Source organism: Molossus molossus, unplaced genomic scaffold, assembly GCF_014108415.1.
Source record: "Molossus molossus isolate mMolMol1 unplaced genomic scaffold, mMolMol1.p scaffold_m16_p_10, whole genome shotgun sequence".
Taxonomy (NCBI): Eukaryota; Metazoa; Chordata; class Mammalia; order Chiroptera; family Molossidae; genus Molossus; species Molossus molossus.
Genome location: NW_023425345.1, coordinates 43,614,500 through 43,639,759, shown reverse-complemented (window position 1 = coordinate 43,639,759; position 25,260 = coordinate 43,614,500). Strand labels below are relative to the sequence as shown.

Below are 25,260 nucleotides of genomic sequence, written 5' to 3'. Positions count from 1 at the left end.
TTTTGTCAATCAAACATCTTGCCATACAACTTTAGATAATCTGTCTTACAAAATTTCCAAGTGATTTAACATTACCAATTTTCCTTTAAGTTTTTAGAGTTGGTAACTTAAAGTAGAACTGACTATGACTCATTTGAGAAAGTCATTTTTAAAAATTTACCCTTTCATCAACTTACCTCCATGACCATACCTTCTATGCCATGTAAACTCTAAAAATGAAAGAAAAAATATTTAAATTCCAAAGCAGCTCTTCTAGTTGTGGTTTCAAACATTACTCAAGTACTGAGATACTAATGAGATGAGATTACTGGCCCTTTACTACTAAGGTTAAAATATCATCACATCTCTGCAGCTATTTGTCTTTGCATTTTACAGTTGTAGTGTTAAAATTTATGGTCAACAAAATTAGTATGAATGTTCAATACTAATGAGATTATTTTAATTTTATTTCATTCTTTAAAATAAGACAGCTACAATAAATCCAACCAAAAAATATTCTTTATTATATTTGCATAATATAGATACATACATGCATATAATTATATATGTGTGGACAATGTCTGTGGTTATATCAATGTCATTAAAATTCTGATACAATTATTATTTTTTTATTCTTAAGTCATAATAACAATTACTCCCCAAAATAAAATAGCACTTTTCCATCAGATCATTATTAGCAATCAGTAGTGACTGATAAGTAATAGAATCCATTCTGTTTTAAATTAATAGCAATTCGACAAGTACTTATTGAGTTAAGGTCATTGAGATGAAGGTATTAGAAAAATTAATTGTTAGAAAACGTGTTGCTTCAGAGAGAAATATGATGTACCTCTCCTTGTAGGAAGTATTTCTGAACTATTCATACTTGTCTTAGAAATATAGTATTTTTTTTTATCCTAAAGCTACAGCAATCTTAAAACTACTTTGTTCTTAATGTGCCCGTACATATTTTGTAGATTATTTTTAAATTGTTTTTCAAAAGACTCACTAGCCAGTAATAAAAATTAAACTATATTAACTTTCAAATAAATAAAGTACAAAAGTGACAAAAAAAAACCAAGTACTAATTATTTTACCACATTTTACTTTTATTTATGCTAATAAGTTTAATTTAAGTCTATTGTATCTATATAGTGAAAATACTATATAATGATGAGTTGGTTAACTATCTTTTCCAAACCACATGAAATGATTTCAAGTTAAAACTGGCTATAGTAGGAATATTAACCCCCCAGGAATTGACAAATGTTACACAGCAGGGATTCTGTTTCCCTCCCAGAGATCCAGATTTTAAACATTTATCATCATACCACCACATAAGATTGACTAAATCTTGTGAAATTTTAATTAAAAATAAATGTAAAAAATAGGGTCAACCCCAACATATATTAATTTACTTGTATGACCCAGGTGTCAAAAGAAAATATTAATTCTAACTTTCTACACCAGACTTAATGAAGTGAATACACTATTGATTATTTTGACATAATTTATGGAGAATATGCAAAGGATATTTCTTACCTGATAAACAGGTTGTAAAAGATAATATCACAAGGTGACTAACCAGCAGCCACATTTTCATCCTGTGTTTAATAGAGGTCAGTTTCAATTTTCAAAAAATGTTCTAGCTTTATGGCAGTTGGATAATAATATTAAACACCTACATTAAGGAAAGAGAAGAAAAAAGAAAAGGAAAGAAGGAAGGGAAAAAAATGATACTTGAAGTCAACAATGTTATCAATTTTACCTTATTTTATATTCCCTTTTTTTGAGAATACATTTTAATTTATTTAAATACATTTGTAAATCCCATGCTGTAATGGAAATAGTAGATTCAGTATTAGGACTTCAGCTGCCTCCCAGTACTGACACTGTATGGCCACGAGCAAGTCAATCAAGTGGTGTGTTTCAGTTTGTAATGGTTAACAATTGAGTATAATATTATCTTTTCTACAAACCGCACAGTTGTAAACATTTCAAAATTATCGTTTTTATTTAAAATTAAAATTATCCGAAGGTCTGGTAGGTACAAAATTCAGTTAAAGGTTTATATAAGAGCTTCAACACACTCAGGCATTCTACACTGGCATTACTTGTTGATGGTTTTGCGGAAAAAGGTTGCCAAAAATGCTAATTTTTAAATGTTAAAATATAGATTAATGATACAGCTACTCCCCTTCATTTCTGTCATTTATTCATTCCACAAAAAAGGAAATAATTGCTCCTTCTATGTCAGCAAGGGAGAATCTCGGATTTGTGGGGCCAAATCATTAAAAGTTGGAGAGCTGTCTTTAAGGACAAGAGGAGAAAATTACTAGTACAAGCTAAGCTAAAAACTATGTAGGAATCTCATTAGAATATCTTGCCTTTAAAAACTTCCCCCAAACTTATGACCACATGATTACACTGGTGAGGCCTCGCCAGGGGCCTTGGAACAGCCTCATGTAAATGAGGGGCCCCACAACTTCAGCTTTACCATCTTTGTGGTAAATCCACCTCTGTGAACAAGCACAAAGAGAAGGGAATAAAAAAGAAAGATGTTTGTTTACCCTTAAGAAGTTCACAGGTCAATGGGAAGACATAAGCGTACACAGTTCAGTGAGATAGTTGTTTGGATCAATGTACTATTAAACTTGGAAACGTGTTATTCATTTTAATTAAAAGCATTGTAAAATGCATCATGGTGGGCACAGGTCTGACTGTGGTAGAAATGGTGAAGGTACTGCACTCTTAGATGCAAGTCATTTGGTGGCTGCAGAACCCACCTGCTTCTTATTAAGAACTTATTAAGAACTTGTTGAGAGCAACTTGTCCCAATGCCTTAGAAAGGGATCCCTTCAATCAAGATATAACAATAACATCAATTTGAAAAGACACTAATTCATGTTTCCAAGGTATATATAATAGCCTAGAAAAATCTCATGATGTAGAGTTGGATATAAAATGTAAATTAAGAGTGAATCTGTAAGCATTTCTTAAAGAAAATACCTAATGCTATAATATTCAATATGTAATAATATTTCAACTTCTTCTATAAATGCAAAAATAAAACATTACTGATTGCTTACATTATAATGACGTTAAAGAAAAATGTGGGATCCTACTTATTTTTTTTAATTGTGATGGATTTTAAGACTATAGTTACTCCACCCCACTCCCCTAGCATTTGCAGAGACTGGCAAAAATGTTTAGTAACTACTTCGACCAGGACAACCATATATTTCCCTTTTGGTATATATATTATGTTGAAGTAAAAAATCATTTATTTTAGAATTTAGTTGAGTTAAATTCTAAAAAAAAAAAAAGGTAGAAATGGGCCAAATTAGAAATAGGATATATTTGAAAAATCTTTGCAAGAGAAAAAATATTCAACAAATAATTTTTAAATACCAGGATTAATTTATGATCAATTTCTTGCTCTTGGACATATGAGAAGGTGAGAGCTACACATCTGTATAGAGTGCATTAAGTCTGCACTTTTAAATTTTCAATTAATTTTATTTCTTTTATATAGTGGGGTTGATCAGAGAGAAAAAAAACAAGTAAATAAAAGTGAAGAATAGACAAATTCTTTTAGGAGGCAGGTAAATCAATTAAATGATCTGTGAAAAAATTTTTAGCTTTTTATTTTGATGATATATAGCTTCATTAGTACTTAAATATAGATCTAAGTAAAATTTATTGCAACTTGTATATATTGTTCATATATTCTAAAGTTCCTCTAAAAATGTACAGTGAGTATTTTTATTTTTTTGGTCTGTTGGTTCCTAATTCCTCTCATTGAGTTATACACAATAATTAGAATGAGTTCTTTTAATGAGAAAGAAAGTAGAAAAAGCAAACACATAAACTATTCCCAAATTGTTGTGTTAAATCAAACAATTATTATTATTTTTTATTCTCACTCGAGGACATTTTTGCATTTATATTCAGATAGAGCAGGAGGGAGAGAGGGAGGAAGAGAGAGAGAGAAACATTGACTTGAGAGAGACACATCGACTGGTTGCCACCCACACAACCCTAACCAGGGTGGGGACAGACTGCAACCAAGGTACGTGCTCTTAGGGGGAACAGGACCTGGGACTATCTGGTCTGCAGGCCAATGCTCTAATTGCTGAGCCAAACTGGCCATGGCTCAAACAATTATTTTTATAAAGATTAATTAAGGTAATGTATTTGGAAACATTTTATAGATTAAGAGCACATGAAGTTTAATATGGCAGTATAGACTTCAAATAATTTTAATTTACCAATTAATAAACTGTTACAATCTAAGAACTTAAAATAATTCTAAATAATTTTCTAAATAATAAATATATTCAACTTGACAGTAAAGGGATACTGCTGCAGTTTTGAATGTAGAGGAAGCAGCACTGATCAGAGAGAAAAATAAATCTAATTACTGTTAGAGTATCCTTCAGATTTTTAATATTGATGAGTTATGTGAGTAAGATTTTGGTCTCTGTCTCATTAACTGTACAGGCAATCTGGAAAAGAAGGAGAGTAGATCTAAAGGAAGATTAGCTGTGTCCACACAGAGCAAGTGATTTTAAGAAATTAAAAATAAAATGCATAAGAATTTCCTAGATCAAGGATGTTATTTAACATTTTCTCCTCAAATATGGGAATGAGTGGCAAGACACAGTCAAAAGAGAACAGAGGCATTGATACACGGAACAGACTGATGGAGGTCAGAGGGGAAGGGGGTAGAAGGGAATGAATAAAAAGTGAAGAGATTAACCAAAGAACATACATGTATAGCCCATGGACACAGGCAACAGTGTGGTGATGGCCAGAGGGAGGGGAGTAGGGTCTGGGTAGAGGTGGGTAGAGAGGGGGGAAGTGGGGGACATCTGTTACAGTGTCAACAATACATAAAAATTAATTTTAAAAAAGAGATCAGAGGAAGTCAGCCATAGCCTTTCCCAAGTTTGACTCAACCATTCTTTAGCTTGCAACTTTGGACAAGTTACTCAACTCTGACTCTAATTTTTGTCATGTACAAAATATGGAAAGAATGCCTATTTCATAAGACTATTGTAAGGGCTGCATGAAAATATTTAATAAATATTAACTCATTTTATTAGGCCATAGGCCCATCAGTCTAGGGACATTTCTCTTATTTATTGTTTTGCCTCTACTGCTTGGCACAAAGAAGTCATTGAATGTACACTTATTGAATAAACAAAGGAATAAATGTACCACTCCATAACAGTATCCCCAAGCATTTGCCATAAACGAACTGAAATTGAACCTTAATTTCTTATAATAAGAATAGGATGGTGAGAATAGGTTATAAGAAATTTCTCTTCTCAGGGCTTTAGTCTTTCTTAGAGATTATTGTTCTTACAAATATACTCTAGAAGACAATATTCTATGCAGCAATATTTTAAAGCATCATTAATATGTACTTTATTAAGTATTGTTTGAAGTCTCTGTATTTGAATATGTATACTTTATTAAAAAGGAAAAAAAATATATTATTTTGAGCCTCTCTGTGTCACATCACACTATCTTTCCCTTTACTCCACAATATGGACTATTTCAATAGGACAGTGAGTCATCACTCTGGTTGTATATAAACTATTTCATTTAATGGGTTTCTTGCTGTTTGAATATAAAAGCATCTTTCACATCTTGTTCATACATTTGTTTTCTGCTGGTGATTGTTCTATTGTGTCACCAATTATCCCATCATTTGTGACTCCCTGATTACATTCCCTGAGCAGTGCAGTGGAGGAGAGAGGTTGAACCCATTCCTGCTCATGCAGAAGAAACTGCTGTCATTTCTCCCTGAGGACATACCACTCAGTGATTCACAACTAGCTTCCAGCCACCATGGGCCTGAAACTGTTAGAGGCAAATGAAGTAGCAGCAGAAGAAAATAAGCAATGTTAACACTGATGTGCCAGTTACAGGAGCAGACAGTTTTCTTCTCAATAACTAAAATAACAGAATGACCAGAAACAGGACTCAGAGATACATTCCCATCCCCAAGGCTGCCTGGGTGGCCAGCTCCCTGAACTCATGGCCTTCAGAGCCCCATGCTTCTCTCTCTCCCAGCCTTGGCCTTATACCAGGTACTGTAGATGCTACATTTCCCAACCCACCACAGCGTGAAGCTGTCTAGTGTCCCTGACATGTATTGTACTACATTAATGGCCAAGAGAATTCAACTTCATTTCTCAAGCATCCTTCATTAAATCTCTTACTCATACACTGAACAACAACATAATAAGGCAGCACAGTGTGACACATTCTTTTCTTTCCTTCTCCTCCTTTCTTTCCATACCTGTCTTCTCCACTTCTCTCTCTAACTTAGATGTTGCTAGGGTTCTCCTTTGAGAAATTTGGACATATCTAGATATGCATTTTTCTGCTGGACAGACATCTTCTAGCTCTTCTATTTTTTTGCTCCATCATAGGATAACCCAAATAAATTATTCAGAAAAGCTTCAGCAATACATTAAGAAGCATTTAGCCATACCAATTCTTCACAAAGTATTTCATACTGCTGTATAATGAAAGGATGTTCCATCAAGACCAATAAACTAACATTTCACTGAACTGATGATTATACAACCATTTACATTGATACAGACAATCCTAGAAATAATGATTAAATATGTATAAAATATATAATATTTTATATATTTAAAAGCTATATAGTAGACAATGGTCATATCTCTGTTTTAGAAAAATAAATAGTTGAGGGTATATCAGTAATCTATCCTGATCTATCCTCAACATAGCTTATGAAAAGGCAATTTAAAAAGAAAATTTAACCTAAAATTTTACTTATGGTGCTCATCCCTCTGCTCTGGTCCTGAAGAACATTTGCTATGAAGTTCTGTTCCAGGAAATAAAGGATGCTTGTTGGAGTTAAGCACAGATTAGTCTCGGTGAAAAGACACAATGTCTCCTACTCTGCATTGTGAAAGCAGGGGACAGTTTATCCTCAGACTCACTCTGAAATTCTGCCTCTGCTGCACAAGTCACTTAATTCGCCTGAGACATTTGTCACCCAGTCTCTACAATAGAAAATTAAGTTCCTTCTTCAGGCAATTAATGTGAGGACTATATCATGTATGCTATGGATATGTGTGTGTGAGTGTGTGTGTGTGTAAAAGGCCTTTGCACATATTAGAAGTCAAAAAAGTCAAGTATAATAAATAAAATTGTCCAGAGATAAAATTAGTTTTGCATTTTAAAAATGCTAATCCTTTAGGAAGGGGATACTAGTTACACTATGTACATTAAACACTTCCATATTAATATTATATCTTTCCAGTTAATTTTAAGATTATTAAACATAATTTAAACATAGGTGACATAATTCCCTCTAGATGAATAAATGCATACTTTGGCTGGTCCTATTTTCCAGCCTCATACTGACTTCTTTAACCTGTCTCATTAAAGTATTGTTGTCTTAGTTTAACAGTTTTTCTGCAAAGTCATTAAAAATTGTTTGGAAACTCACTGGTAAGGCCAGATATATTTCGTACAAATTTCTGAAGAATGTATTATTTTCAGCCTAAGAATAACCATGCACACACACCCAAGGAAAATACCCATTTTCTCAAAATGATTATAAATCATATCCATCTGTTCTAGAATACAGTCACATCCTGCCCAACTAGTGGGTGGCGTGTAATGGTCTTGAAGCAACTGCTTTAGCCCATGAAAGACCCTTCAATTTGATTTTGTGTGAAGTATACATAAAAGAACTCCAAAACATTTCAATAAATATAACATCACCAGACTGTGAAGTGTAATGACTTGGAGGCTGCTCAGGGAAATAACAATCTGAAGGTTTTTGAAGGTGTAGACACTACCTGAGTGCTGACAGCACAGCCTGCGTTTTATACACTGACAGCTCACATTTTTAGATAATTGGACTTATGATTAAATTAATTACTCATTTATTTTTAAAATGATATAATGCAAACAGAGGAACTTAAAAAACAGTGGAACCTCATTTGTGATATCTATAGGACATGTTTTTTTCAGGCTAATTTAAGCCCATGCTGTCACACAAGACCATCATTGATGCGGCCACGCTTATTCATTGGGATGGTTTTGTGAAACAATCATGTTTAGGTGGCAGAATAAATAGAAAGTTCGACATCTATTTTGTCCCGCAGTTTAGGAATGTGTGTATAGTGTGGTTAGGTATCTCTTGAAATTTGAGAAAACATAGAAAGACCCTGCTGACTCCAAACTATTTCCCCCATGGAACTGACAAGGTGACCATCCTACACAATTATTTTGCTTGAAATTACAAAATTAAGATGTTGACGGAAATAGAAATAGTAATAATAAGCAAATCACTATTGATTTCCCGATTATTTGCAATTCCAAGAATTATTGTTCCAGTTAATGAGCAAGAGAGGGGCTTTTTCACACAACATTTTAAACCAAACATATATTTGTGGGATTCCACGCAAACTCTTTCCATCAGTATATTAATAAGAATTCATTTATTGCTCAAGGGTAAAGTCATATTTTATACTACTTTGAATCACCATAATCTAGTTCCAAATTTGGTAAACAAACAACAACAACAAAAAACAAACAAACAAAGAAAACCACCTGCTGCTCAATCTTAGAGGAATATTAAATGCAAAATAAAACATTGCAGGGAGTTTCTTCTGGAGCTGGGAAAGGTAAATGGAGTGGAACTGAACATTCCTCTGTTGTCAGTGATTTACTTAAAGGGTAAGGATGAAGGGAAATGAATGGAACCAGGTAATGAATGGAGGACTGAGGGCAACAAGGTAGCCTCAGATACAAGGGGATAGTAAAGAAGCAATAACATACAAGTGTGCTAAAATTTTTATAATTTACTAACCTATGTAGTATGTCCTCTGATCCTGCAAAACTCTGTGAGACTTTTAGACGTAAACGAAGTTATGGGGAACACATGGATTGCCCAAAGACACACAGTTACTAACAGAGCCAGGGTTTGTCTTCTATTCCAGACAGGCCTAAATACTCTATTTTTTAATTATTTAATTTTTTTTAAAGATACAGTCTGTTCTTGCTCTAGATGATAAGAAAGGATATTTTGTAAATTCACTGATGAGCATACTTTTCTATACATGAAGTCAGTTTCCCAAAATATGGTGTACAAATTACCCACATTAACAGTATTTGGTTGTGCTTGTTAATAAGATAGATTTCCCAGCAACTCTCAAGAATAATTAGTCATTGGGGGAATAATACCACAATATCTGCATTTTAATCAAGCTTCCCAGGCCACTGGTGGACATACTAAAGTTCAAGAGCTATTGCATTAAGAGTGTTAAGTAAAGGTTGGGAATATTGTCACCACTCCCAGAGAGCATGCACATGTGTTCTGAATGCAATAGACCACATCTTGAGCCATTGCACTCTAAATATCAGATGTGCAACATTTAATAACCTATGTCTTAAAATTATGTCTGTGCTGTACTTTCTTGTGGCATTTGTCTAGGTGGGAATTAAATATTGCTTATGTCTACACCTGATTTACTTTACGATATCATAATGAACAAGGCGTTTTGATAAAATGTTTTGACGAATACCTGGAAGGCTTCCTACTTTTTAAGTGAGACTCTCTTGTTGGATTATAATGACATGACCGAATGTGCTTTTAACTTCTCTGGTTGCCCAACTGCAGTTCAAAATGATCGGAGATAGCAGGACCACTACAAAGAAGTGTGCTCTGTGATACCTTCCCCATGAATCATAGCTAAAAAGCCAAAGCAGGATTTAATAAGTCTCTGACAACAGAAAAAATTCTCATGCCAGCAAGATAGAGCTTTCAAACTTCTCTCCCCTTTCCTCCCCTCCTCCTCCCCACAACTAGCACAAAAGGACAAGACCTGGGAAGAAATTGTAACAGATTTTGAAAGCTCACTCAATTTACACTGGGAGTTTTGAAGACTTCCTGGGCCATAATCCCCACTTGGTATGGCTCTGTTCCTCTGTGGAGGTGGCATATTTAATGAAAAGGCATTATTGCTACCAGGTGCCTATGCTCTACTCTAAGTCATTCTTGCTAATGGGCCAGGAGGTGAGCTGCTGCTCCTCTCTCCACAGTACCTGTATGTCCTGCAGGTATAAGAGCAGGTATTTATTCTACCTCGCCAATCTAAAGGTGCACAGAATTTCATACTGTCTTCTGACAAGAAACCCACCCAGGAGGGGAGAAAGAGACAGATGATCTTTTAACTTCTATTAGCTACTGTTCAGATTAAGAGAGAAATCAAACAGAAGGCACAGTCCTCCTGGAAGAGCATGATGTCACCTTGACATTAGTCATCGTACTGGTACAATGACCCTAGAGTCTCAGTACAATGACTGTATGTTATTGTATTAATAGTTAACTGATGAGTGATTCCTGCTCAAATAATGAAGGCCCTTATTCCTAGAAACAGCACAAGAAAATTATTTTCTAATGCACTTCAATTCAATTAAAACAATTCAAAAAGTTATTTTTGAAATATATATAACAGGATATCATTAAAAGTGTGTGCAATTTAATCAGACATAAGTTTGTATTGCATGTTGTTCAAAGACCAACAAATGTGTTTCATTTTCTTTGAAGGGTAGAAAATAATCGTATAAAGATGGATGATAATTTTTAATTATTCATTTGTTATTCCATACATATATATGAAGTATTACCTACCAACACGAGACATTTTTTTAGCAGCAGCATAAGTACTAGTAAATCAAAGATATGTGCTCAGTGAGGGACTTTCTAGAGTATGAGCTCAACAGCAGATTGCCTCATTCATTTTCTACTCCCCATACTGCCTAACACAATGCCTTATACACTAAAGATACCCAGTTAATGTCTGTGGAATAAATTTATCGAGCAATTGTTAAAGCAAATCACTGGTCTTTATTTCTCAGGCAGAGCCGCACATGCAGGAGCAAATGGCAAAGGTGAAAGTGTAAAGTAGGAAAGTAAATGTCAATTCAGAGAACCCTGAAGAGGCAGACACGGCCTAGGCCTACACTCATGGGAGCATTTGGGAAAGATTAGTGGAGAGAAAAGTGTAGTCAAATTATGGGGCCTTAAATGCCATGCCTTGAACTTTTGGGTTCTTTCACAGGCATTAAGTGAGTTCCTATTACTAAATTGTTCTGCAAGAAAATATCATTATAATATTTAATCATTAAGTGCTTCGGTTGATGAATGTTCTGTTCTCCTGGCTCTTTTAAACAGTACATGATAAGAATAGGTATTAGCGCCCTGGCTGATTTTGCTCAGTGGTTAGAGCATCGGCCTGCAGTCCAGAGAGACCCGGGTTCAGTTCCTGCTAAGGGCACGTACCTAGGTTGCAGTCTGTCCCTGGCCCTGGTTGGGTCATGCAGGTGGCAACCACTCGATGTTTCCCTTTCACATAGATGTTTCTCTCTCTCTCTCCCTCCCAGTCTATCTGAACAAAATACGGAAAAGTGTCCTTGGGTGAGGAAAAAAAAAGAATAGGTATTAGGAAACTCCTTAACTCGTGCATCCTGATGACCTTATAACAACATCGAGATTTCAGGTTTATAGTGATAACATGGTCTTGGGCTAAACAGAGAGCTTTATCCCTTTTTATTTAATTAATTAAATTTCCAATAGGGCAAGAGTGGATACATTCCTCAATGTAAATAAAGTTATAGAACAAAGGTATGGATTATTCAAAAATTAAAATCTAAAGAAAAAGGATTCTGTAGCTTCTGATAATAATTTTATTCCCTGTTAATATAATTAATTCTTTGTATCAAATTTAAGTTTTATCAATCAGCAAATACTTACTGAGTACCAACTTTATGAAAGACACCACACAAGCCCCAGTGGGCAACAGAAGAAGCAAATTCTTTAACTTCAGAAGCTTAAAGTGTAGTTAGACATAAGCATCAGAGCAATCTCAATGGATCTACTTTTCATCCTAGCTACAGAGAGAAATCTTTGCCTCTGTATTTATTATTTTAATAAACATGCATCCAGATATCTAAAGCTTAGTGAATAATATGAAATTCAACTTTATCTTCAAAACATTTAACTCTCTTGTGATCTCTGCCTAAATATCTGTCAGTGACACACCAACATTTCATAATTCATTCAACAAATATCTATTGTGCATTTATTTTGTGTTAGATATTATCTCAGGTTATAGAAATAAAAAATCCTCAGCTTAGTAATTAAAATACTCATGCTTCCTCATCTCTCAGTTTGCAAAGCAGGTTCTGTCTAGAGGCTTAAGTATTAACACAGTGTCTTCATATGTACTAGTGATGTAGTTACTATTATTAACCTCAGTTTATTTATGAGAAAACAAAAAACTCTCATATATTTCAACATCTAGATCAAGTTTTATCTTTATATAAGGCTACCCTCTGCCTTGGCCAGCATAGCTCAGTTGGTCGGAGTGTCATCCTATGCACCCGAAGGTCGTGGATTCAATTCCTGGTTGTGGGTTTGATTACTGAACAGGGCACATATCCAGATTGTGGTTTCGATCCCCAGTCAGGATGCATATAGGAGGTGACCTAATGATGTATCTCTCTCACATCAGTGCTTCTCTCTTTCTCCTGTCTTCCTTCTTTAAAATGATATTTTTAAAAGCTACCCTATGACAGTCTTCTTCTATGAGGTCTTCTCTCTTGTCTAAAATCTTGAGCAGTTGTTTGAATTACTCATTAGCACCTTCTTATAATGTTCTTTCTTATCTTTCAAATGCAATGCCACTCTAAACTGAATAACGGGGCACTTTATTAGAAAATAGTTTGAAGACAATTTTGGAGGTTGAGAAAATCATATTTTGGAGTAGTGGTTTCCTAGCCAAATTTTGTTATTTCTGATAGGTCTTGATGAGCTTTTGAAGATAATAAGTAGAGCAGAATATCTAACTTTGAAACTGTCCTGGATATATGGCATTTTAGAATTTTGTATTGTTAAAAAAAAAAAGGCAATGAGAGTGTGGATAAAGTAAAATCTCATTCATATGGCTAGTTCATTTTGGGTATGTTATTTCAGTATCTGTCAAATGAAAATAATAATATATAATTGTGATAATTACATGAAAAATGTACACAAGACACCTGTATGAGTTTATCTTCACCCTTAACGAGATTAGAAATTACTAATGAAAAATAACATGTCTTAAACATACCTTCATATTCCTACTAAGGCTTACATATTTTGCATAGAGCATAGGATCAACAAATATATGTACGTGCATGTGTGTATATGTGTATATTTAATACCACAGAAGGTTTAGATGTCATAGAAGAAAAGTGATAATTAAAATGAAAACTACCACGCCTATGAATGGCTATGCAACTGTTTACATTTAGAACTCTTAAAGCACAAGAATCACTATAACTAGTTAACATTGACTTATTTGAGAATAATTCCATGAATTTCTACAATTAGGAAGAATGATATGAAACCATTTCTCTTATAACACTTAAATGAGTTCTCTAATGCAGTGCAGTTGCTAATAGAGTTTGAAAAGCAGATATGTAAAATCAGTAATTAACTTCGCAAATGTAGAAATAGTTATATAGGCAATTTTATTTGGGTTAAAACATTTAAGTGTCTATCATGTACACTGTGCTAGGTCTCAGAGAGTCAACAGGCCCAAGATATATGCTCCTCAGCTTCAAGGAGGGTATGGACCTGTGAGAAATAAACACGGATTGGAAGTAGGAGACGAGGGAAGGGGAGGAGCACAGGGAGGGATGTGACCTTACCACCTTGTCTGTCCTCTGAAGTGGAAGATGCTGCCATTTGGCAAAGGGAAGGGAGGGCTTTGGTGAGAAAGTCAGTAGACCAAGACTTTAATTTTATTTTATTTTATTTTATTTTTTTATCCTCACCCGAGGACATTTTCCCATTTTTTGTTCAGGTAGAGTGGGAGAGAGAGAGAGAGAGAAACATCGATGTGAAAGGAACACATCGAGTGGCTGCCACCCGCACGACCAACCAGGGCCGGGGACAAACTGCAACCGAGGTACGCGCCCTTTGCGGTAACCGAACCCGGGTCTCTCCAGACCGCAGGCCGACGCTCTAACTGCTGAGCCAAACCGGCCAGGGCAAGACTTTAATTTTAAATGTGTTAAATTTGAGTTTCCAACTAGACATCAAAGTAGAGATACCAAGAAGACATTTGAATAAACGAAATCAATATTTGGAGGCATGATAGGATATGGGAAGAAGTATTTGAAAGTAATCTGCACAGAAGTAATATTTGAAGCATAGTAACAGGTAGAACCTTCCAGCCAATTTGTTTCAGTCAATGAAGAAATGAAAAGAAGATCAAAGACAGAGCAAAATATGAACCTGAAATAATATTTTCCCCCCATCATGGTTCTCTCAGTAACTAAAAAGTAAGATGAGGAGGGAAGCAATAACAGCTGTATCTATTGGCAGGAGCCCTGCAGCTCTTTGCTCTCTTGCCAGAATTATTTACTTTCGTTATGAGTTTAGAAGAAATACTTTTGGCTTTTGTTCAAAAGTTCTTGCTAAAGTAAAACATTTTTTATTGCTTCCTGTTTTAAAGATTTTAGAAATATCACAACTAGAGTTTCAGTTTCTTAGAATAAAAACCTTAGAAACTCACAGGTTTTAGAATGTAAACATTTGTACTCTCTTACGGTTCATTCTCACTCATTCTCACATAAGATTTATTACGTCCACATAAATACAGTCAACTGACCTTTGACAACTGACCTTTGACCTTTGTATTGTATAAAGGCAATACAATGGAGCAAAGACAATCTTTTCAACAAATGGTGCTGGGACAGCTGGACATCCACATGCAGAATGTGAATCTAAAGACAGACTTTATGTTCCTTACAAAAAAATAACAAAATAGATGCAGACCTAAATATAGAATGAAAAACTATAAATCTCCTAGAATATATCATAAGAGAAAACTTAGGTGACCTTGGGCAAGGTGATGATGTCTTAGATACAACATCAAAGGCACAATACATGGAGGTAATAATTGATAAGTTGTGCTTCATTAAAAAACAAAACAAAACAAAACAAACAAACAAACAAAAACCCCACAAAACCCTCCTCTACAAAATATAATTTGATGGATTAGAAGACAAAACAAAGATTAGAAAAAAATATTTTCAAAAGACATGTCTAATAAAGAACTGCAATCTTATAAATACAAAGAACTCTTAAAACTCAACAACAACAACAACAAAAATACCAACCTAATTTAAAAATGGGTAAAATACTGGAAAGACATCTCACCAAAGAAGATATAAAGATGGCAAATATGTATATGAGAAGATGCTCAATATCATATGTCATTAGGAAATCACAAATTGAAAAAGAAGGTATCACTACACACCTATTAGAATGGCTCAAATCCAGTCCACTGACAATACCAAATACTAGTGAGGATGTAGAGCCTCAAAAACTCTCATTCATTGCTAGTTAGAAGGCAAAATGGAAGACAATTTGGCAGTTTCTTACAAAACTAAACATAAAACATACTCTTACCATATAATCCAGCAATCACACTCTTTGGTTATTACCATAAGGAATTAAAAATATATGACCATACACAAACTATATGAGGATGTTTATTGCAAAATTTTCACAATTGCCAAAAGTTAGAAGCAACCAAGATTCCCTTTAATAGGTAAATGGATAAACTATGGTACTTCTAGACAATAGAATATTGTTCAGTACTAAAAACAAATAAGCTATGAAACCATGAAAAGATATGGGGGAACCTTAAATACATATTGATAAGTGAAAGAAGCCATTCTGAAAAGGCTACCTACTGTTTGATTCCAACTATATGGAATTCTGGAAAAAGCAAAACTATAGGGATAATAACAAGATCAATGGTTGCCAAGGTGGCATTGGGAGAGAGATGAATAACCAGAGTATGGGGCTTTTTATTAATTTATATTTGTTACAGATGTTTCTATTTTTCCCCATTGATACCCTCCTCCCCATCCCCCCCACCCCATTCCTGGCTTTGTTGTTTGTGTCCATTGGTTATGTGTACATGCATATAAGTTCTGTGGTTTATCTCTTCCCTCCTCTCACCACCCCCTCTTCTGAGGGTTGTCAGTCTGTACCCTAATTCCACATCTCTGGGTCTACACTATTCCTCAGACTGTTATGTTCATTATATTCCACAAATAAGTGAGATCATGTGGTATTTGTCTTTTTTTGCTTGGCTTGTTTCACTTAGGATAACACTTTCCAGGTCCCTCCATGTCGTCTCAAAGGATAAGAGATCTTTCTTTCTTACAGCTATATAGTACTCCATTGTGTATATGTGCCACAACTTTTTTATCCATTCGTCTACTAATGGACATTTGGGCTGTTTCCAGATCTTAGTTATTTTAAATATTACTGCTATGAACATGGGGGTACATATATTCTTTCTGATTGGTGTTTCAGGCTTCTTAGGGTATATTCCTAGAGGTGGGATCACTGGGCCAAATGGCAATTCAATTTTTAATTTTTTGAGGTAACACCATATTGTTTTGCATAGTGGCTGCACCAGTCTGCATTTGCATGGGGCATTTTTTTAGGGAAGTGAAAATATGCTGTATGATATTATGATGATGGAGATATGTTGTTATACATTTGTCCAAACTCATAGAATATACAACATCAAAAGTAAGCCCAAAGGTAAATGATGGACTTTGGATAATTATGATGTATTAATGTAGGTCATTCCTGGTTAAAAAAATGATGATGATGATGATGATAATAATAATAATAATAATAATAATAAAAGATGTACTATTCTGATGAGTGATGTTGATAGTGGAAGAAGTATTTAAAATAAAAGATATGGAGAAAACTTGAATGCATAGTAATAAAAAAAAAAAGCCAGTCCAAAAAGCTGTATGATCCTAATGAGATGACATCTTGGAAAAGACCAAACTACAGAGATGCTAGAATGATCAGTGGTTTCCAAGGGTTGGAATGAGAGGGATGAATAAGCAGAGCACAGATAATATTTAGGGCAGTAAACCAATTCTGTATGGAGCTATAATGGTGAATGCATGTCACTCTTCAAACCCATAGAATGTACAATACCAAGAGTGAACCTAATGTAAACCATGGACTCTGGGTGATACGATGTATCATTGTAGGTTCATCTATTGTAATAAATATACCACTCTGGTATGGAATGTTCGTATTGGAAGAGGCGATACATGTATGGAGGCAGAAGGTATATGAGAACACTCTGTACTTTTTGTTCACTTTTGTTGTGAACCAAAAACTGCTAAAAAAGGGGGGCGGGCTATTAAAATTAAATAATAAAAATATAGGGAGAAATACAATGCAATGGGAGGTTACAGGGGAATCTATTGTTCATATTTGACTTACAAATGACCTTAGGGACAGTCCTGTATCTTAGTTATTATCAAATTTTGCCACTAAGATTTTTGTATTTGATTTATGTTAATAATTTTTGTGTAGTTTTAGAAATTAATACCTTCATGGCATGGGTAACAGTCTAATAAAATAATTTATTTATTTGTTGAACACCTACTGTGTTTCTGATACTGAGCAGGCATTTTACTCATGTCTTTCATCTTCAGATAACCTACAGGTAACTGTTATTAACCCAACTAACAAACAAAAAAATGAGGTTGAGAGCAGTTAAACAACTTACCATTAATAAAAAATGACAGCACCTGGATCCTATCTTCATTCTTTTTATCATTGGAATGTATGTGAGTTCAATTCTGGCAGGATTTCTGTCAAATTTTTAATGTGAATTATCTCTTTTAATACTATGACACACTGAAATGAATATGTTTATCCCCATTTTTCATATGAGGACATATATTCAGAGAGTTTGAGTAGATTTTCTTTTTTATTGTGGTAAAATATGTACAAATATTTACCATTTAACATGTCTATTTCAGAGGCACTAACGACACTCATGTTGTGTAAACATTGCCACTGTCCACCTCCGGAAATTTTTCATATTCCCAAACTGAAACTAGAGTGCTTTTTGATATTGGAAATATGATTGTGGTCCTCCTCATTCAGTTATGGCCATTAAATTTTAAAAAATAACAATAATTTCATCTACATGGGCCACACGGTTCTGCCTAATCTAGTTCCTGCATGCCTATCACATACTTTTCATCTGTCTAAATGCACGCAGTTCTCAGGTTGCAGCCCACGTGCACTCTCTACAGAGAGGCTTTCTCCGGATCCCCCCCTGATGCCAGGTGTGCCTGCTGCACTTGCACAGTGCCCTGGGCCTTTCCCTCCTGGCGAGGACTGTGCTCTATGATTCTAAATGGTGAATGATCAATGCCGTCTCCATGGCTCTAGACGCTTCAAAAGTGAAAGCCCCCGAAGCTACTTAATGTCAATTACCCGGAAATGCTCAACAACATTAAAAAAAAAATACCTGAATGTATAAGATAACAAATGTGTTGAAAATGAAAATTATCTCATTGATCTAAGGAAAAACCGTAGGTACCTACACAACACAGGACGGAACACACTAAGAGGCTGAAAACAGAAGCCTCTCAATCACCCTGTTCATTTTCTTCAGTCGCATTTTAACTGCACGACCGCGTTAAACTGTCCCAGTAATTCTGTTTTGTTTTAAACCACTCCTAACATCTACTATCTTTGTCTCCTTCTCTTCACATTATGCTTTAAAATCCACTTAATGAAAGGCAGCGATCCTAATTACAGGCCTAGCCACTTCTCACCAATTTTTTAGAGTCTGCCTCCTACTATAAAGACATTAAGTGAACAGGTCGCAAGTGAAGTTTCTAAGGTAGCCATCTAAACCCTTAAAAAATAATATCTCGAGAGGAAATCTTCAATGCTCTAACTTTTCACAGCTCCAGCCAAAATATGTTCAAGGGAGTGACCGGCTCCGTGGAGCACACATGTGCTGGAGGCCTGCACGCCCACCAGCAGAGACTAGGGTGAAATGAGGGCAGCTGGGGAGGTGAGGGATTCTTTGTCCACGGGTGCCCCTCCTGTGACTGTTCTCCCCTAGATGCCAAGTCAAGGGAGGCGATCTCTTCCCTAGGCTGTGTCTCTCACGTTGCTCAACCTTGTTTTGTATCTTAGGAGCCACCCAGGTTGTTAGACTCTTACTCTCTTAAACTGAATCGATGAAGTGTTCCTGTAATCGCTCTACCAAACCCTGAGAAAGTCCTGCCGTCTCCCCTGCCGATCAGGCCATTTTATTGAAGAAAATACTCTCCATGGTCTTCCTAGTTTCAGCAACAGAAATGTAAAAAAAAAAAAAAAAAATTGCTGGCAGAAAGAACAAAAAAACACACAAACACAAATCTGTTTGCTTATTATTTGTTAATCACATTTCTTTAAAATCCTAGTGTAGAGTCTAGAACCACAAGTTATGATTGCAAACCATTGCCAAAATTTTATCCATCTTTCTTAGAAACCTTAGGTAACCAATCTGTGATTACAGACTTGAATCATGTCTTCAATGTTATCATTTTACACTCAAAATTTTTTTTTTAATTTAAACAAATATATGTATAAAGAGTCCATTTTAAAATGTGTAGGTTTTATTTTACTATCATTCTATGGAAAATTAGTAACCGAGTTTTAAGAAAGCATAACTTTTTAAAAATATAAATACATATCCCTGGCTGGGTGGTTCACTTGGTTGGAGCATTGTCCCAGGCACCAAAAGTTTGCAGGTTCGATTCCCAGACAGGGTACATACTTAGATTGTGGGTCCAATCCCCATTTGGGGTGCATATGGGAGGCAACCAATTGATATCTCTCTCTCACATCGATATTTCTCTCTCTCCTTCTCTCTCTGCTTTCCTCTCTCTCTAAAAATCAATAAAAACATATATGGGAAATGTTTATGGAAAATATTTTTTCATAAAAAAATTTCTAGGGAAATTATTTCTATGGAAAATCAGTAATTGAGTTTTAATAATGTGAATAGTTTTTAAAATATATATATACATATAACAAACTTGTTAGCATTATCACAGTTGCGTTAACATTTAAAAAGGCTAAAATAGAGAATAAGAACATTTAAATCATCACAAATTAAAATAAGTCAGGATATAAATAAGACTACAAATTATTGTTATAAATTAGAATTAATGGTTTTTAACCATTCTGGTCATAAACTCTTTTTATTTTCTAATAATGTAAATCCTTACACATTTGATAGACTTATACCATGTAAAGGCCACAGGATTAGATCTGAAGCTCTGTGAGGACAGGCCCATGGCTGTGCTGTTGGTTTTTCCCGAGTGCTTTCCACAGTGTCTGAAACATGGAAAACACCCAGGAGTATTTGTTCAATGCATTTAGCACTGCTCTAGAGGCTGAGGTAAATATAGTTCAAAGTGAAGTAAAAATCAGACTTCAGATAATTAGAAAAAAAAAAGAAGCAAAACTATTATTCGCACACAGTATGATTATATACCAGAATAGCAAAGAAAATGAATTTAAATGAAATACTAGAATTACAAGAGTTCAGTAAAGTGATTAAGCAGAAAAAAAAATATAAACCAAACAATGGTTTTATTCTGTACTAATAATAACTAATTAGAAATAAAAAATACAGCCCCAATTTATAATATTGACAAACACATAATTAGAGTAATTATCTTAATAGTGTAAAAATAAAAACCTATACATATTTATTAATAGATCTAAGAGAAACATTGGAAAATTGAAAAAATATATCATTTTCTCTGATATAATGTACTTGCAATAAAAAAAAAAATGAGATCCCTCTGAACTTGACAGAATAAATCTCAATTTTAGAGAAAAAAAAAGGAATTAAAAGGACATTAAAAACATTTGAAACAAATAATAGCTAACACCACCATCCCACTTATCACTAACCACTTTAAATATATTTAATGTTCATTTGTCTTCATAGTAAATCTCTTGAGGAAAATGCTATAAATATCTCAATTTTACAGACAGAGAAATTAAAACACAAAGATGTGAAGAAATTTACCCGAGGTTACACAGTTCATTAATTTGGACGTTGGGATTCACACACAGGCAGTACAACTCTAGAGCCCATGTGCTTAAATAGTGTACAGTTTCCCAAGGCCAATGAAATAAGAAAAATCCCAGGAGATAGAAAATCATAATATAAAGCCCCATAAATAAAGTGTGATACTCTTCTAAGAATAAACATATTCCATAATAGATAACATTTCCTGAACATAGAAAATATGCCAAGCACCTTAGATTATATCCTGTCACCTCTCACAATAATCCTATGATAGATGCTCTTTTTTGTGTTCATTTCAGAGATGACACAACTGAGGCATATAGATTAAGCATTTTGCCCAAGATGGTGGTGCTAGTAAATACTGGAACTGAGATTTGAACCCTGACTTACATGTATACTGCTTACATTCTCCATTTTTTAAAGTACTAACAAATAAAGATATGAAATATGACTTACAAAAGGCACTGACACAATTGGATAGCTATTGGAAAAGTCCATAAATATTCTAATCTCACTTTTATACATCAACCTAAACTCAGATGAATTAAAGGCTAAAATATAAAATTCAAATCCACTTAAAAAACTAATGTAAAAAGGAAATAAATATACTAATTCATGAATAGAAAAAAAATAATTTTTAAACTTTATATACTAAAATGTATACACAAGTTTAAAAGTTAAAATATTAACTTGGGGAAAGATTAAGAAAGATTATAGACACAGTTATAATGAGTTCACAGCAACAGCTGTGAAAAAATATTAAGGTCACAGTAGATAAATATATAAAGGACATGATTAGATACTTATATGAATCACTAATAAGTGAATAAAAATACTCTATATATTTTATGTGATTAAACTTGTACAGCGTTAAAATTAATAATACTCAATGTTGGTATGTATACAAGGATTGATATTTTCCTATATTGCTACAAGAAGTAGTAACTAAGACAATCTTTTAAAAAATAATTTAGTAATATGTATTAAGGGTTTTTAAAGAGTTAATATATTTTGAAACAGTAATTCCTCATAGAAAATCTAATAAAATAATTTGTCTTATTTCCATTTCTATTATTAAAACCATATAATGAAGTATTAGGAAGGATAAAAAATTATGATTGCAAGTGATTTATAATAATAGAATCAGAATCAAATAAAGTTTATACTATAATATGTGAAAAAGCAGGGCTAAACGTTATAGAGCATAAACTCAAAAATACAAGGTATAAAAAAGACTCTCAATCAAATAGAAGACGGTAAAAGAGAAAAAACAGAATAGAAAAACTGTGGGAATTAAATATATAAAATAACATTTTAGAAATACATCAAGGTACATAAGAAATTATAATAACTATAAAGGAATTAAATAAATCCCATTGTAAAAAGCAGGGAATGTACACAAAAACAACAATAACAAGAAGAAAAACCTCCAAACCCCTTCAAAACCTCCTAGTTAACCCATATTAAGTATTTAGAAGAAATAAAATATAAAGAAATAAACCAACATGTCATTTGTCGTGTGTGTGACAAAATGAATGATCTTTATCTTCATTACATTTTCTCTGTATCCAAAATTTTCTTTGATGGATACATTATTTTAACAACCAGAAAATTATTATCAAATCAGAAATTAAGATGGTATTATTTTTAAAGTGATTATTTTGACAATATATCATTATAAGCTTACAATTTTATTCGTATTCAAATGAAAAACAGAATACCTGGAAGTTTTGGTGCAACATAAATAAAACAAAATTATTTCCAAAATGAAGCTATTTAAGTGAAACTATAACAAATATCCTCTGGATACACCTTTAACAGATTATTTTTCTGCTTTTAAATCAGAACATTCTATCACTATACTTTTTTGTTATGAGATGGAAGACAGCACAGTAGGGGATTTCATCTTCCACTTGTGTTTCCTAGCAACACACTTACACCAGAGTGTTGGGTTTTTTTTTTGTTGTTGTTGTTTTTATTAATCACTCAGATAACTGTAGTGAATGCTTAAAAATATCTCTTTCATCCTATAAATAAATTATGTGAATGAGGCTACAAGGCAGCTGCAAAAGGAGAAATAGAATATCAATTCTATTTTCAGTATAATTCTCTTGATCACTTTGTAATACTATGATGACTATCCTTTAAGTTTGGGAGAATATATGTACATTTTTCTTTAGTTATAGTTATATAATATCAAGAACAGTTTTATTTGTCAAGAATTTGAAAAAGTACTGACACCATAACTATATCATTGTTATTTTCTCAAGACCAGAGATAATTAACAACTGATTCTAAAGAATATATTTAACTTAATAAACCAGCCTTCTCATTAGATCAGTCATTCTCTGGAATAAATGAATGAAAGGTGATGCTCAGAAATATCTTAAATATACTAACATATATTCACTATAATTTGTCTAATGTAAAGGTCAAATAATAAAACCATGAAGCACCCAAAAGAAAAACTCAGTGTTTCATATGTTAAAAGCAAGTAAGAAATAAAGTTTTTAAATGTCTGTATTTTACTATAAACTATTTTACTTATACTAAACATAAAATATGTTAAATTCCAAACATTTCCAAAGGAGATTATATGTACACGTGTGTTGATATTTATATTACCTATACCACGTGGGCTTATTGAAGATGAATACTGTTTTGAGGTCTAATATACAATTAGATGTGACGCAGATCCTAAGATGTGAGCAACAGGAGAAAAAGGTTCAGATGAGATTGTTTCTTCTGAGAAGAATAGTTACTATTGTGGCCTTTCAAAGGACTAGTTTCTACTGAACCAACTAGTTCCTATAGAGAAGAGAAGGTCTAGAATACTGTTCATATCACTATTTCCTGTGTTGCACATTCCAGTCTATGGAGAACTCTCCCTGAGAGTGAATGAGAAACCAAAAAAGCATCTGGAACACTCTATCATTTATTTTCACATCTTTAGATTTGTGTACTTTTATTGTTATTGATGACACATTTCTTCTTGTATGTAACAGTCTTTGGATCAAAATAAGAAAAGGCACAAACACACTGATGAGGTTTACTTAATTCATGTGTCTAAATAATCAGAATGAATCGCCAATAGAGATTCAAGTATTTCAAAATGCTTGTTAGCTCCACTTGTTCTGTATATATCACTCTATGTACCTATTGTCTTGATACTCACTTGGCTCTTTTGTAGCCTGTCCCGATTATAATCAAGATTAACTCTTGGAAAATTGAGAAGTGACCCAAATTTATCATAGATAATTCTTGCTTCATGTCTATGTATCTTTCCTGTTCCTGTGCCCCTTTCTCTCACCTCCTGATGCTCATTGTAATGAAGCTTCATCCTCCTGTCCTTCATTTCTCCCTGCCACACAAAAATACTGTTTACTAGACATTTACAGTAGGTGATAATTACATAGAATTCACTTCACAAATTAGCTGTAAGAAAGAAAGATCTCTTAACCTTTGAGACAACATGGAAGGACCTGGAGAGTATTATGCTGAGCGAAATAAGCCAGTCAGAGAAAGACAAATATCACATGATCTCAATTATTTATGGAACTTCATGAACAAAATAAGCTGCCAACCGAAATAGATCCAGAGTCGTGGAAGCAGGGAACAGACTAACAAACCTCAGAGGGACGGGGGTAGGAGGGGGGGAAGAGATACACCAAAGAATTTATATGCATATATGCACAACCAGTGGACACAGACATATAGTTGGGGAAAGCAGGGGGAGGGTGGGAGTGGAGAGGAGGGGGTCAATGGGGAAAAAAGGGGGACATCTGTAATATTTTCAACAATAAAAAATAGTCCTACCAGGAACAATAAATAAATAAATAAATAAATAAATAAATACAAATAATACTTTGCAAAGGGGGCAAATTGGTCTAGACATAATCTATAGAAAGCAAATCAATTTTTTTTCCCAACAACTAATTCTTATATGTAAAATTAGTTTTATCATATTTTACTTTCCAATCAGATTCCATTATCCAAAACTTAAACTGGGGAATATTTGGGCAAAATGATATGTACTATTCACATACTCAAGATCTACAGGAGTAAGTATGATAGTCTTTTAACACAATGTTACTGAACTAGTAGCTGTGAAACTCATGTGATCTGTTTTTGATTTCCTGACTATTATTAGGAAGTAGTGACATATCTTTGTAAGTCAAGGGCTACAGCCATGATTCACAAAACAGGAGTCCCATGGGTGTTTTAAGTTTTTGAAGTGAAACTCAACCACATTCTTTCTCAGACCTAAATAATTATGAAA

At 33.9% G+C, this 25,260-nt stretch overlaps 1 protein-coding gene across 1 annotated transcript in view; it reads right to left on the bottom strand.

Annotated features, from left to right (window-relative positions):
- CNTN1 (contactin 1) overlaps positions 1-25,260 on the bottom strand; it is a 311,723-nt gene that overhangs the window by 134,766 nt on the left and 151,697 nt on the right. Inside the window, exons 3-4 of the mRNA XM_036252416.1 lie at positions 1,522-1,660; positions 177-209 (exon numbers count right to left, since the gene is read on the bottom strand). Coding sequence (XP_036108309.1) covers positions 177-209; positions 1,522-1,582 — 94 coding nt within the window. The 5' untranslated portion in view covers positions 1,583-1,660. The remainder of the gene's footprint in view (positions 1-176; positions 210-1,521; positions 1,661-25,260) is intronic.